The sequence below is a fragment of the Nanorana parkeri genome, unplaced genomic scaffold (genome assembly GCF_000935625.1).
Source record: "Nanorana parkeri isolate BGI_ZX_2015 unplaced genomic scaffold, ASM93562v1 scaffold180, whole genome shotgun sequence".
Taxonomy (NCBI): Eukaryota; Metazoa; Chordata; class Amphibia; order Anura; family Dicroglossidae; genus Nanorana; species Nanorana parkeri.
In genome coordinates, this window is record NW_017306448.1 from 927,696 (window position 1) to 943,274 (window position 15,579).

Genomic DNA, 15,579 nt, shown 5'->3' on the forward strand with positions numbered 1-15,579 from the left:
TAGCGGCCACCCCCCCCCCCCCCCCCCCCCAGCTTCGGCAGTTTAAGTACCCGCAACTTCATCATGTCTAACGCAGGTCCATTATATGTGAGGACACTGAGGGACATACTACAGCCGGTGCAGAGGGAAATGAGATGAGTGCTGACTGCCACAGGACTGAGAATCAGGTGAATGTATCTTATTTATTTTCACCCTTAGAGAAAAAGGAGCAGTTAACCCTTGCATTGCGGGGTGACCCCACTACAAGGGTTAATTTAAAAAAAAGATTGGAGTTCTTGAAGCCATCCATGTAACTGGTGTCAGAAGTAGCAATAAACAAATTTGTTCTGGGGAAAATCCTCTAACCTGTCTCCAAATAAAGATTGCTCGGACATTCAGCAGTAATGCTAATTAGTTGTAGCATTGTGTGTCCTCCAGGTCGGTCAGTGTTTAGATTAATGTGTCTGTAATACCCCAGTCAGTTTGTGTGCAGTCCCCAGAGCCCTCGAATTCCAGCAAGTTTCTGCTATGTAGCCGGGGATACAGAAAAGGCGGTAAAGACTGTGATTTCCCATCGGCTGATTACTTGGCAATGGCAGAATGTTTGCTGTACAATACAACCCTCCATTGCTTACAGTTCTCAGTAACCATGTATTTGCAGCGTATGAAAACGAATGCATGACTTCTATATGCACTCTTAATGCACATCTACGGATGACAACATGGAACTGAACTATCGTTTTTTAGCGTATGAGGCAAGTAACATGCATTTTAATTTACTGTATCATGCACTTTACAACACATAGGTATGAACAAGACTTTGTGGCCCATTCACAATTCATTGTCCTGTTGTGTTGGATGTACATTACAGGATGCGTTCACTTCTGTTGCATTAAGGCAGCACATCCTTTATGAATGGCGGCCAACAAACCCCAGTGGACTGAAAAAACGCACACAATGCTTTATTAGGAACACTGCACCACAAGTCACTGTATGTTCATTGTGGTGTGTTACCATGATCCTTCATGGTAATCGGCACCACAAAGCAATGCCCATAGAACAGATGCGTGTTAACAGAACGCATGGGTGTGAATAGGCACTTAATGCACCCCCTGGTAATGAACTTCTCTCATTTGCTCCCTGTTGGTGTGGTAAATATAACATTGAAATGACTTGTGCACACTTCCTGTCTTATCTTGTGGAGTATAATTCTGCTTCTCAGATCTTATTTTAGATGTCAGAATAATTAGTGGAGATGGGGACAGTGGAAAGAGTTTGGTGGTTCAATATTGTTGGTGGTCCAACATTGTGTGTTGTCAGCCCACAGCAAGAAAAATAGGGAGTTGAGTGCATTTCATCATTATGTTTGTCTGATGAAGGAACCATTTTTGGTTCTGAAACATTGCGGTGATGCCATGTATTCTTAGCGTCTACGAATGGCGTGTTGATACATTGGACCTTGGAATGCAGGGGACTACTTTCATATTAAATGCATTTCTGGCACATCAATAGGACGTTTTCTGTGCTTGCAGGATTTTTAAAGGGATGTAGCATGGTTGCAGAGATGTGCTACGTAGCCAAGAAGATGACCCCTCTTTTATCCACTTAGGTTAAGCAGTACAGCCTGGTCAGGCCTCTTCCTCCTCCTCCTCAGCCTCTTTGGCTGGTTGGTCAGTGTAGGAGTAGTTCCATTTAGATGACATCACACTTTGTTCTCCTCCCATTCTGTTTTTAATGTCACATTGACAGCAATGTGTGCTGTAGTCTTATTGGCTTACTGCTTGTTCCAGCCATGTAAGGCAACTCTGCCTGCTGTGTGTGCTGTGAGTTGTGGTGCCACCCAATGCACTGTACAAAAGAGCGCACAACAGCATATCTCAATGCACATACCTTGTTGTGCTACCTTGATAACTAGGGCAGGGATAACAAATTAATTAGGAATTCAGGAGCCAGTCTGTAGAATTCAGGAGCAAGCTTCATTGAAGACAACTAGATAAAACCTCAAATGTTAGGTGCCCACTTGCTTACCTGGCTCTTGGGATTTGTCCAGCCCTGAACTAGGGGTCATGTGCAATTTTTGATCTGTTGTGGTGCATTGGCAGCCCATTCATAATGAATGGTCTGCCTTAAAACAACACACACAGTGTGCGTGTCAGAGCACCAAAACAAATCACTAGAGTGTGAATGGGCTCTGAAAAGAAGGTTGGCTGATGGCCGCAACAGCCATATCACTATAAGGCTCGGTTCCGACCTGAACAACACCCGAGACGCGTGCGATCGTGCACACAGCGGTTGCTGCGCGGCCCCATTGATTTAAATGGGGTTACATGCGGGTGGCAGTTGCTAAAAAAAGGTTACAGGTACCTTTTTTTTTTTTTTTTGCGACAACCAGCTTTTTTAGTTGTGTTCACATGCACAGGCAATACCGAGTGATCTGCCCGGCGCAACTGGGGTGCCATTAGAAATAATGGCATCGGCTGTGGTGGGCGACTCATGACCGCCGGGAAATCCGCGCGGTTTTGTGCACGATTGCCGGGTGGTCACGGATCGCCTAGGTGTGAACCTAGCCTTGCATCAAGCACACTGAAAAATTCACAAGCGCTGTCCATCCAGACATTGCCAGTGACCTCGGGATGGTGGTGAGAACTCTATTGGCAGCATTCTTCTATGTGATGAATTGTGTGTTCCTCATCATCCAGGATCTGGTGACTACAGCAGTATGGATGGTGTTTTGGCATTCCAGTGATTTACTGCTTTTTGCTTGGTGGATCAAATGCCTAATTCTGCCCTTTTGTGTGTCACAGGATTGTGGAGCCATTTGTCACCCGAGGTGTGACCATTCACCTGCGATGGCCGGGTAAGCCTTAGGTTGAGTTGTGGGAAATCATCATAAGTCGCTAGTTTCCTTTCTGTGGCCATTTGGTCACTTCAGAGGACGTTTGCTGACTAATTCAAGGCATTGATGGTATGACAGATGAGCACGAGCTGTAATGATTTAATGGCTTCTATATGAGTGTTATGTTTTATGTAGAGCTGTCGGCTGTGACAGGAAACACAACAATGAGAGCAGCTGCTGGAGCAGACAATAGGTGATTCCTGTCTCTGATTGAGAAGACAAAATTCGTAAAAAGGATGAGATTGAATAAAGTATGTGGCGCTAATCTGCCAAACTGTGCGTGTCAGACGGGATCTGTGATTGATCATTGTGCCCACCATCGTGCCTTTTTTCTCCTTTTTATACCTCGGGTATATTAAGGTCCAAGTTTTACTTTTTCTGACCATGTTACACCTAATTAATAAGAAGGATGAAGTTTGAAGAAAGTGTCTGGAGCTGAGCTGCCAACTGCAGATGTCAAATCAGGATCTGTGATTGATCATTGTGCCAACAACCATTGCTTCCCCTCCTGTTAATACCGCAGTAATATTAAAGTCACATCTCCCATATGCTGGTGTAAAGACTTACCTTAAATGATGCCTCTTGACCCAATCATCTTCTTTCCTGTAGTTTTCAGTAGTCCCTCCAGCGCTGGTCCCGGTCTCTGATCCAGCGCTGACGGCTGTGTCTTCTGTGTCCCACGGTGTCTGTGCGCGTCTTCTGTGCCCTAAGGTGTCTGTACGCGTGGATACTCCCGGCTGCGTGCATTGACCTCCGTTGTGTGTCTCTTCTTCTCCCGGCCGAAGATCTCTACTGCGCATGCGCCTGCCCCATCATGCTGCACAGCCGCTCGAGGATCTTCAGACGGGAGCGAGCTGCAGAGACAGAGGTAAGTTTTTTACGTATTTTGGTGACTTTTTACATTTTTTTAAAATGCTTTTGCATATATCTACTATAGATATATCTAAATCTATATCTAAAAAAACAAAGGCCTATTTCTACTAAGTTGTTCTGACCATGTTGCACCTGTATTTAGGGTGTAGCATTAAACGTGGTCAGTTTGCAAACCCCCAATCCCCCTCCTCCTGCCCCCCACATACCTGAATCACGTGGTCCTTTTTCCTACAGGCTGCTGTATACCATTTGAATCTGACGTGGCTTTCGTGGCTCCACTCACACAGCCACATCACCCATTCGCAGATCCTTTGACAGGATCTGTGAATGAAGACACTACAATTCCCATCAGCCACCACGGCAGGGGGACTTGTAGTTGTCTATTGATACAAGTGCGGTGATGTCACCATACTTGTAGTCCATTCATTGATCTTCCTGTCCGTGTTACTGCTTTTCTGTATTTCTGTACCTCCTATACAGACATGGACAGGACAAAGAGTCTGCAGCAGCCAGAGCATTGTATCTGTAATCTACTGATCACTATTGGCATGGCTTCCTGCAGAAAACTACAGGAGGGGCGGATTCCAGACCAGTCGCCCTGCACAAGGAGAGCGGACAGCAGTGACTGGTCTGTATTATAGGACGTTCACTCTGGATTACTGCACAGATCTGGAAGAAATACACGAAGCTCCACAAGAAGTGAGAATACTCAGGACTTTTATACTTGCTTATCTTGGAGTTCAGCTTTAAGGCAGCGATTATATCTTGTTGTATGGAATCCACAGTGGGATATCTGTGCCTATTTGTCTGAACGAGTCTCCACTGGAATGGATTTTATGTAACGTGATTTTTATGAAGCACCTTTTGTGAGTACAAGATATAGTTCTTCATTAAATTTAATTGAAGATTTTACGGGGTGCCGGTGCGTTTATCTGTCTTTTAGTATCGCTGAAGGATTCTCCAGTCCGGAGAGAGCTGCAAGGCCGCGGGCATGATCTTCTAGTCAGTTTACATTTGAGAAATCTGGAGCTCTGGATGGAAGCAGTCTGTTAAGTGTATATTCTTTCAACACTTGCGTTGTGTTCCTACTGTATGTACATTGTGGTAATGCGTTCTAAAACTACGGTTACAGTAGCTCATGATCGACAGTGTGTTGTAGTGTTGTATGGCAGTCTAATGCACTGTGCAAACGCACTTCAACACGTAATTTTATTTATTTTCACATTGGCAATCCATTCACAATACATATGTGCCTCAACGCAGGGGCAGCACAGGGGGGTAGTCGTTAGCACTCCTGCCTTGCATCACTGGGTGGTCCCTGGTTGAAAGTTAAGACACTATCTGTAAGGAGTTTGAATGTTCTCTCTGTGCTTGTGTGGGTTTTCTCCTGGCACTTCACTTTCCTCCCACATTCCAAAGACCTGCTGGGAGGTTAATAGGCTCCTGTCTAAATTGGCCCTTGTATGTATGCATGTGAGATGGGGGCCTCAGATTGTAAGCTCCTTGAGGGTACTGATTGTTTCCAGTGCAGCCCCAATGTAGGACAATGCAATTTGCCTTGTCACAGATGGTGCCCATTCACACTACCGTGGTAAAGTAGGAACACGGCAGTGCCTCGCTTTTTTTTTATGCAGCAGGATGCGACATGGTACAACCGCCTCGCACCCCGCTGTACCCGTAGAACTGAATGAAATGTTACGTTTGTGACATTTCAATAAAGTTCTGACAAACAAAAAAAAAATACACTGTGTGAGGTCGCCGGGATCAGCACATAGAAAGTCCATGGTCCCATCGCACTCCTGACCGCAAAAATCCCTTGAAGAAATGGGTGCTGCGGTAGTCAACGGGTGGCCGCCCTAACAATCGTGAACAGAAACAGAGACAGCGGCACTCCAAATTGGTAAGCAAACGGCTATTTATTGACGTTCAGCATAGCAAAAAATGGCAACTAACGTTTCGGGGTCACAGAGGATCCCCTTCATCAGGGATCAGCACATAGGCTGTGTGTTTGGCACCACATTTGATGTGAATTGGCTCTTAACGAGGCTCAGCACAACAACACATTTACTTACACTATGTTTGCCAACAGCAGCGCACCACATGCTTTCTATGAGTTGTGGTATGCTGCAAGGACAAGTGTGAGTGTTTATTTTTTTGGGGGGTCAATTAACTGCTGAGGAAATGTTTCCGTATCTGCTCCTGGCTTCCTGTACAGTAGTATTGAGTCCTTTACCTGGCAAAGGTTTATACTCTTCTATGAGTCATGAGAATTTGCTGTCTGGGGTTTGTTGGGTTTATTTACTACTGTAAACCGTGAATCATGTGTGTAAATCTTGACAATTGCACAACCAATCCTGTTCTGTTATGTAGACATGATTAGACAAGACAGATATGTATGAAAGAGCATTTAAACACTTTTTTATATATATATTTATATAGAAAACATGTTTAATACTGTTGTGTATGTATGTTGTTGTGGTTTTTTTTTTATCATCTCAGCACTGCTAGTCTGCTGTAGCCACTTCCAGTTACAGTCACTTACTCCACTGGTGGCTGCACATCATTGTTCTGCGTCCTCAATGTCACAACAGTGGCCCGTGCCTGTTCAATGTGTGTCAACAGACCGCTCATAGTCTCCACCAGAGGTGAATATGGCCATACGCCGCCATTTCGGCCAAGTCCTGCAAACTTGAGCAGTGTGTGGCCTTGTGGAAGAACTCCATTCGGAGGAGCCAGGCCGAACATTGTCAGCCGCACAGTCACTGCTGGCACCGGCTGTCAGGATACAGTTGCCCAACAGGGAAATTCCCTCATTAACGCTATTTAGTGTGGATGGGGAGAGTGGAGCATTTTTTTTTCTCATTTATCCCAGGGAGCCAAGTGCCAGCTTACCAATGCAGGAGCCTAATATGGAGACAGTTGTCACTCTGTAACACGAAGTGCCTAAACAAGGACCCTACTGGCAGAATCACCAGGTGTTTTTTTGTAGTACGTGTGTGTATGTGTGTTCCTATAGATATCTCGATCTATAGATATCTCGACAATTGCACAACTATAGATCGAGATATCTATAGATCGAGATATCCACACAGTATATATGATGCACCGAAATTTCGGCCGCTGAAACATATTGTCCCAAAATGCTGAAAGTGCCATCTTTCGGTGGAAATTGTTTTGCATCTCTGGTTTCTCTTCTCCCCACTGGGCGTGGCTCTGTGTCCCCTCTGTGTCCCCTCTGACACAGCGCAGCATCCAGTGGGGAGGAGAGTCACATGAGGCTGAGCAGGGAGCCTCAACCACCGCTCCACTCAGCCTCCTGTGACAGATCAGAATGGGGAGAGGTGTGGGGGCGGAGACAACTGTCACAGGGGCCCCGCTGGTGGTGCAGAGAAGGAGTCAGCTGTCAGAGGAGATCAAGCTCTCCTCCCCGCAACGCTCGTTCAGCCTCCTGTGACAGCAAGTCAGGATGGAGAGCAGTACAAACACTTGTAAAAGACGGCAAATAACTTTTCAATTGCTTGTATTGTACCCTGGCAGCCATGACTGTGTGTGCTGTGGTTGGAAGTTTACCACAGTCCTCCCCAATGTACGCCCAATCTTGCCAAAATCAGCAGGCGTCTCTCCTCGGTCGTTCTGTGAAATTACACTTGTGGTTGATTCTTAATGGTTCAGAAACTTCTTGCTAATATAACATGGAGCTTTATCGCTCCTTGAAGGAGTTTTACCCCCTCGCCGAGATGAATGCGGATTGGGCTTGACACTACTGCCCTTATTTTCCGACACTGTAGAAATGTTCATCAAAGTGATGCTTCGTGTCTCTATTCCAGTTAATGATTTCCCTGGAATTCTGGGTTTATCTTCCAGAGAACAACACGTTCCCCATTCTGAGAATTTCATGTGTTTACCTGCTGGTATTTGCTGAGATAGTGACACAATGAAATTGTTAAATTGCCTCCATAGTCTGATGAGGGGACACAAACATTGTCAGCACAGCGTGAAATCGTGTTTTCCTTCCACGCTGGAGTTCTTAATCTGGAGTACAAACATGTCCCAGAATAGCCCAATGACACGCTTCTTGTTTATGTGATAAGGGGGTAAAGTTCCCTTTGGAGTGTTTGTTAAGAGATCTAGAACATTTGTCATTTGTTGACCGCTCAGGACAACCTTGAAGAACATGGAAATAGATTTCTAAAATGAAAGGTCTGATTATCCCTCAATATAGGTGACTGTTCCTATGTCTGTGGGCATAAAGAGATGGATGACCGGTCACAGGCCGGATATCAATGAGCCATGCTTTGGTATGTTCACTATCAGCTCTCCAAGGTGTCTTTTACAGCAGTGCTCCCCAACCTTTTTATCGCCGCGGACCGGTCAACCCGGGAATGGAGGTGAGTCACAGGACCCGCCCCCTCACTGTGAAGCCCGTCGGCAGTGCGGGGCCCCGGTGTTCGAACACCGGGACCATGCACTGCCATATATTGCATGACCGGACCGCACTGAGACTGTGCGGGCCGGTACCAGTCCGCGGACCGTGGGTTGGGGAACACTGTTTTACAGGAACCGTCGCCTGGCAATCCAGCTCAGTCCTGAAGGTTCCAGTGTTATTGTGGGAACAATTACCTTAAAGGTTATTGTAGCCATATTGCTGTTTCATATTTCAATTGTATCATTAGGGAGTGTGATGAATTTTTTTTTTTTTTGTATAAGAGGCCTCTGCAGATAAATATTGGAGCTATGTTTTCTGTCTTGTGATCAAAAGGTGCAGGCGTGGGGCTGTTATAATGACCCTGGCTTCACTACCTAGAGAGCCACTGTCCTAGAACAAGCATGCAGCCATTGAGGTCTAAACTCCTCTTCTGCATGCTTATTTCAAGTCAAGCTGGCCATAGACTTTTCGAATTTTGGCCAATTTCTCCTGAATTTCGGGCTGCAACTAATCGATTTATTGATTATGAGAACAGTTGTCAACTATTCTCATTATCGATTAGTTGGTTGGATCCCCTAGCTCTCTCCATGCTGGGAGGAGGGCACAGCAAGCAGTGGGCAGGTGCAATAGCAAGCTGGCTATTGCACCCTCCCACTGCTTGCTGTGCCCTCTTTTATCACTGTTTTAAAAAAAAATAATTGTACTGTAAGCGCATGGCGCTTGAATAGCTTCAGCCAGGGAGACCGCTTTCACAGACCGTTGTAGCTAGCACCAGCAGGGAGAAGAGAATGCGGCCGGTGACTCTGAAATCCCCCCACTGCTTTGTACCTCCGCTGTTGCTGCTCTTCTGTCCTTCCGTGTCTGCTCCTTTTTCCACCTGATGAAACGGGTTCCTTTTTGGTTATATATCTTAAAGTGATAGCTGTCCCTGCTCCTTATTTGTTTAATAATGCGCTCATCACCAGACGTACCCAGAAGTTTTCACTGAAGGGAAGGTCCGTTCTGTGTGTTCATGGGGGGGAGGAGAGGAGAGAAGCCGTAAATCTTGACTACACACAGAACGGACCTTCCCTTTGATTAAGAGTGAAAACTTCTGTGTACTTCTGGTGAGTGCATTATTAAACAAATACGGAGCACGGAGAGCTGACACTTTCAGATATTTAACCAAAAGGAAACCGTTTCATCAAGTGGAAAAGGAGCGGACACTTGTAACAACAGCCAGCCTGCTATTGGATATTTTAAATTGCAATAGCCAATAGCAGGCTGGCTATTACTCCCAGCCACAGCCTGCTATATTTACATTCAGCTGCCTCAGCAGCTGAATCCAGTGCAGTGAAAAGGTGACACTGGGGGTCTAAAAGACCCCTAATGTCAACTTAAAGAGAACCTGTCACCTCCAATGCATGCAACCCTGGTGAGAAACTGACCTAAAATCATTAGTCTGTATTTTAGAAAAAAGTTTGAATGTCCCTTTAAGAAAAAGTATTGGTAATTGGTATCGGCAAGTACATGAGGGACAGTACTTTGGCTTGGTCTTGAAAAAGTGGTATCGGGACATCCCTAGTTAGGAATCAATCACTCTCCCTGGATGCATCGATTGTGCATCCAGGGAGCGTGTTTTCCATCCGCATGTAATCATATTGCACACAATTACATGCAATGTGCAGGAGTTTACATGCAGCTGCTGTCACCTGATCATTAACTTGAATGGATGACAGCTGTCACTTGTAATTATTAGGGATTCCTCCTGCAGGAAAACAAGTTCCTGATGCAGGGATCCTTAATTGTGCCTAAACTTACAGGTATGAATGGGGCCTTATTGTGTGTGTATTGGTGTCCGGATATAGTTACATTTTTGAAGTATGAAATTTGCCAAGCGGCCCCCATGGGAGAAATAAAATTTGTTGAGTGGCCCCCGAGTGAAATGAGTGCGAGACCCCTGGATTACACTGTAATAATCGTTTCCCATTAATATAAAGGGGTACGTTTTCCACAGCTCTTCATAGTGTTGGATCATCCACATCGCTCCTTGGCCTGGAATGACCCCGCAGTCTATTCTCATGCATCCTCTCTCTTCCTCCTCTTCCCTTCCATTCTCTTCTCACTTCTCTTTTCTCTTCACTCCTTTTTTTTTTCCTCTCCTCTTGCTGGCTCTCTTTTTCTTCTCTCGCTCGCTCTTTCTTTTTCTTCTCTCGCTCTCTCCTTTTTTGCTCTTCGCTCACTTTTTTTTTTTTTTTTCTTCTCTCGCTCGCTCTCTTTTCTCTCTGTTCGGCTGACAATATTCTGCCCCCTCCTTTCCAGGACATCTGGTGGGAGGCAGCAGACAGCCACCCACTAAACGAATTTCGGACAGTTCTTGATGAGCTGCTTAGGGCACATTTTCTCCCCAAAAGAAACAATTGCAAGGAATTGCGTACTCTTGTACACACACAAAACGTTAAAGGTCACGAGAATCCTTGGGAGAGGCTTGCAGTTGTGGAACGGCTCTGTGACCTCGGATATCTTTGCATCTTTCCAAGCGGGTAAATTACTCCTGTAACAAGATCCAACTTGAAGGGAATTAGTTGTATCGTTCTGTTTTACTTTGTTATTCTAAAAGTCAGATTGTTCCCTCTTTCAGAATATTTGCTTCTGTAAATGGCTGGGGAGTATTTTTATCCTGATGCTGATTAGTGTTTTTATGCAAAACCAGCACATTATTTATTTTTTCTATGAGCTGCGTGTGACTGATAGGATTGAAATTCTGATTATCCAAGGAGGAGCCGCTGCGTTTTCTGGTGGGAGGGTGGAGCCAGCTGCACTTCAGATTGATGTGTTTGGAAGGACGCTTTCAGAATATTTTGTGCATTCTGAGCTTGACAGATATTCCTATTTTTTTTAATCCGTATTATTTTTGCTTTAGATATTGTAATGTCGAGTTTATACACTCATGTCTCTCTCTTCTTTTCCCCAGGCTGCTACAGTCTCCGATGGAGGTAAGACAATTTATGTATGAATTGTAACGTAGAAGAGACTAAATAACATAAAAACGAAGGTCAAATATTTCTACATTTTGTGCACTTTAAGGAGTACCCATTTCCTTTCTTTTTTTGCAATTGTTTCGGTACATTTGATTTGGTAAGACAAAAAAAAGTAGTCAGCATTGTTTAGTATTTATTGTCCATGTTGCATTTAAGCTTCTACAGACTCTTGCATTGTTCTTTGTGCCCAGTCGGTGCGAAGGATGCTTTAAATGCAGCTAAAGGGAGATTATTTATACTTGTATACAAAGTCTTCTATTTCTCTATCCATAATTGTAGTGTCAAAATTGTCAAAAAGATTCAGCAATGCTTTAAGCTTCTTGCCAACACCCCTGCAAGGGTCTGATAGTTGTGTTGAGGAAGGTTCCGTAGTTTTCATAGTACAGGTTGAAACAAGCTGCTTGGCAGGTGTGTGCATAGTTACACTAAGCTCCTTTACAGTGAAAGTTTGCATAATAATTGCCACAAAGAAACCTCGTGCCTAGTCTTTCATACCCTCCAGCAGGAGCTTCCACATGCAAGAACATGCGACTCATCAAACCTCATTGATGGTCACTGGGAACATCTTACATGGCTGTCTATTGTTTGGCAGGAATCTGGTCTGTACAGCTGTGGGTGCTATTTGCAGGCAGATTAACCCAGAGAGTGCCATCTCCTGCTCTTCTGGTGTATAGATGGCTCAAGGGATATGCCAGCCATTTTCATTCTTGGAATAACATTTCATTTAAGGAAGCATAAAGGGTGAAGTTGCAGTGCAGAGTGCAATACCTCAGAGAATCCAATCGTATTTCTTTGTGCTAAGATTTTTGAAAGACCACTTATGATTGGTTGATATGTAATTCCCCAAAATGTCCCTGGGGTCCACTGATAATGCATATTGTGCAGCTTACCCTGTCTGTGCTTACGTGAGGTTATTGGTATTTCAGCAATGCAATTTCACTACCATTATGGACATCTATAAAACATATCAATTTTGGGACATGAGGACAGCTTTCCACAATACTGGGTTATTGTATGTTACACTTTACCCATTGACTTATTAAATAGGCTTGGAAGTATAAAAGAAAGATTGTAGCTGTATGTAAAATACCTCAGTTTGCCTTCCTGTTTCTTTAAAGCATATCTAAACCTATCTATAAAAATAAATAAAGAAGGTTACCAGTCCTTGGATGTGGTGGCTGCATTAGTTTTCTTTTTTCAGCCTTATTTCTTATTTTCACCTGGTGATTCTACCAGTAACACACTTCCTTTCCTAGAGGGGCAACGCTCACTCAATGTACGGTATCTCTGAAGCAACAGCGTTGTCACCCTAAGACAGATCTGCAGAACACCGCCCACTCTAGTCCATAACACAGAGAGAGAGGTTCTTTAGTCCAAAGAGAGAGCTGGTAACAATGCAGCACAGGCACAGTACGCAGGAAGTTTCAGGTTCACAAGATTTCTGGAAGGATCAACAGGTATTTTTGCCTACTGAACCAATTTAATAAAATGATTTCAATTGTACGTAGCGAGAAGATAGAAAATGAGAGAAGTTAATTGTTATGGTTTACATAATTTAAGGCTGCAGGTATTAACATTTAAGGTCCACCCATGATTTTTCTTTCTTCAGGATGTGACAGCAAGCAGGTTTATGAGTTAATGATTGAGTTCTTACATTGGACAGACTGCAACAGGAACTAGGGCACTTTTCTTTCCTCAGCATTGTAGGAAGGCAGAAATGGGAGTCGTAGCTGGTTACTTTTAAAGATTGAGAAGAGCTACCAAGAACCTAGAATCTTAGTGCTGACATTGCTTCTCTCAGAGGACATGCTGCTTTTATTGGGCATGTATCCAAAGTAATACTTTGTTTTGGGAACAGAGAGTGGGAATGGTTCAATAGTACAGAGAAGTACAAGGTGTATTCAGTGTCCAATGGCCAACGTAGAGGTCTGCACACATTAGTTGATAGTCATTCCATATGAAGACATTCAGCCATCAGAAGAACTACTATATGGTTATTAATCCCAGTGAGTAATTCATGAGGAGCAAATGGGGAAAACATTTCCTAGATCATTGAAATGTCTGTATTTATCAGCAAGCTTCATGAAGGATTCCTTTTTTTTTTCTCCACAAAGTTTAATTTTTAAATGATGTAAGAAATCAATAATAGTAGAATGACCTTCAGCACCGTGGAAGCCAGCCTGATTGTTCTTTCCACTTTGTAATATGCTTTAGAAGAACAAAAGGAAGAATTTAATTGGCATCTTCCAGCAACAAGGATTTCAGAGACTTTTAATAACTGGTGCACAGGGTCGTTTTTGCTGAAAGCGAGTAAATCCGGTTTCACAACAGAATTGTGGTTTGAAGGCCGCTAGAATTGAAGCAAATATGTCATATGGAAGATGTTGTTGGATCTTTAAGTTATTTATTAACTCTGCAAATTCTGCAGTGGTCATCCTAATTTTTGCCTCCGGTAATTACCACGTTGTTGACTTGGAACAAGTATGTAGCCAGTGATGTTGGACCTCCTGACCTGCAGACTTGCTCCAGGTCATTGGAGTAACAGTGCCAGGGTGCCTTTATCGTGGGCCCAACTATTACACACTAAATGTTGTGGGAGTGACCAATCGGAATCCTAGCATGACCAGCTTATGGCTAACTCACCACACACGTTACAATCTCCTTTTAGATCCATCAACAAGTATGTACTCTGAGAATCTGCCTGTGTATACAAATTGATTGGATAGATTAGCTAGGTCCTCATTACATAGTTTTGTTTTAACTCTACAAATATTGTTTGGTCATATTGTATTGTGTTTGACTATTAGACAAGCAGGTGTGTCCTGAAATTTACTGGCAAAGAGGGACTTGCCTGCCTTTGCATGGTATATGGAAGCCCAAGCAACCACTGTGATCTTCATCTGATGCGTATAGTACCACAAACGCGAGTGCTCCTATTCCTTTGCCGTTCTCCATAGAAGTATGAATGATTGGGACTTACTCAGAGGGAGCATTTCGATCAAACCTATAAACTGCCTCTACCTGCTTGAGGCTATTGCTGATGTCCTCTTGCAGTTTAGAAATGACCCAATAGTCGCCATCAGAATTTGGGAGCATCGAATATATCACCTTGAGCTGTCTGTGCTCAGCCTGATCTATTTTAAGCAATCAGATGTCTTCAGACAATTAAATCATGGTTGATTTCGGCTACAACAAGCTGCACTTGCCTTAATTACCATCTTGGAAATGGAAGTGCGGTTGACCAGAAGAACCAATTATTTGCTTTTTCAAATCACACATATTATAAATGTTAGATGAGACAATTCATTCTTCTTTCCCACTTTTCATATTATTAGCCATGTTTTTTTTCCCTAGTACATCTTTTACTAGTGATTGGGAGATAATGTCACATGCATTTCCTTCAGAATATAAGTACTTGCAGATGTGAGCCACCCTGCAGATGAAGTTGGTCGTTTATACGTTTTTATGGGTTCTGTTCCATGATTGCATTTACTTATTCCCCCACTTCATAATCAGCTTTAATCAGCATTTCTTCAGAATTCAGGCTGGAGAACTAGTTGAACTTTCATGATGGGATCGAAAATGTAAATTTTTTTGGGAAAAGTAGCAATCATTTCAGAGCCGTATAGACATCTGTTTATTGGCTCGAACACATTTGCATATAGGCCATGAGACACTCCAGGCCTGGTGCCTAGAGGCCAGGATAAGATAGGCCAACACATTTGCTCTTTTTGTTTTGCCTTGTTTACCCATCTCCTCCTGCTTTTTGTTCAAGTGTACCTGTCATTACTGGCAGTTTTCTTTTAAACAACAGATGTTTGCAGGAGATATGTAGGAACGTGTGCATATATCTTGGTTCCCCTTTGTAGAGTGCCTAAGGAGCCCTGAAATTAGGGACACTCCATATCTTTTGACAGCCTCCAGCTGCACCCTCTCCACATCCTTCAATGGATTAAGCGGGTCTATCCATCCAGCAGAATGGCACACATTGCAAGGTGGCGGGCAGAGCTCCAAATTTCTAAGCTGGAGAGTCTGTATTTGCATGCCGAGTCTCCTGGGTTTTTGGGGCCGCTAGGACACTAGCAAGAGAAAGTATGGAACAGGAGAGGTGTCGACTGCAAATAAATACTTAGTGGGTCATTAAACCATTATTACCCAGGCCATTGACTAGGACTGTGCACATAGGTGGGACTAAGTAGATAAATACTAAAATAACTAAAATCCGGGATCATGATACTAACCATGAGACTACGTGAAGTATTAGGCAAAGCAGAAACATTGTATTTGAAGCAAATATATATTTTTTTGTTTTGGATTGAGTGGGGAAGGATTAGTACCCCTGACAGTTTTTATTGCTTTCTCTGTCCCTGCTGGGGGGGGGGGGG

General features: G+C 43.8%; 1 protein-coding gene across 2 annotated transcripts in view; it reads left to right on the forward strand.

Moving 5' to 3' along the window:
* The window catches only part of RGS12 (regulator of G-protein signaling 12), a 146,524-nt gene that overhangs the window by 83,964 nt on the left and 46,981 nt on the right, over nt 1–15,579 (forward strand). For both annotated transcript variants that reach the window (XM_018554983.1, XM_018554984.1), the window contains one exon: nt 11,128–11,149. In XM_018554983.1, coding sequence (XP_018410485.1) covers nt 11,128–11,149 — 22 coding nt within the window. The remainder of the gene's footprint in view (nt 1–11,127; nt 11,150–15,579) is intronic.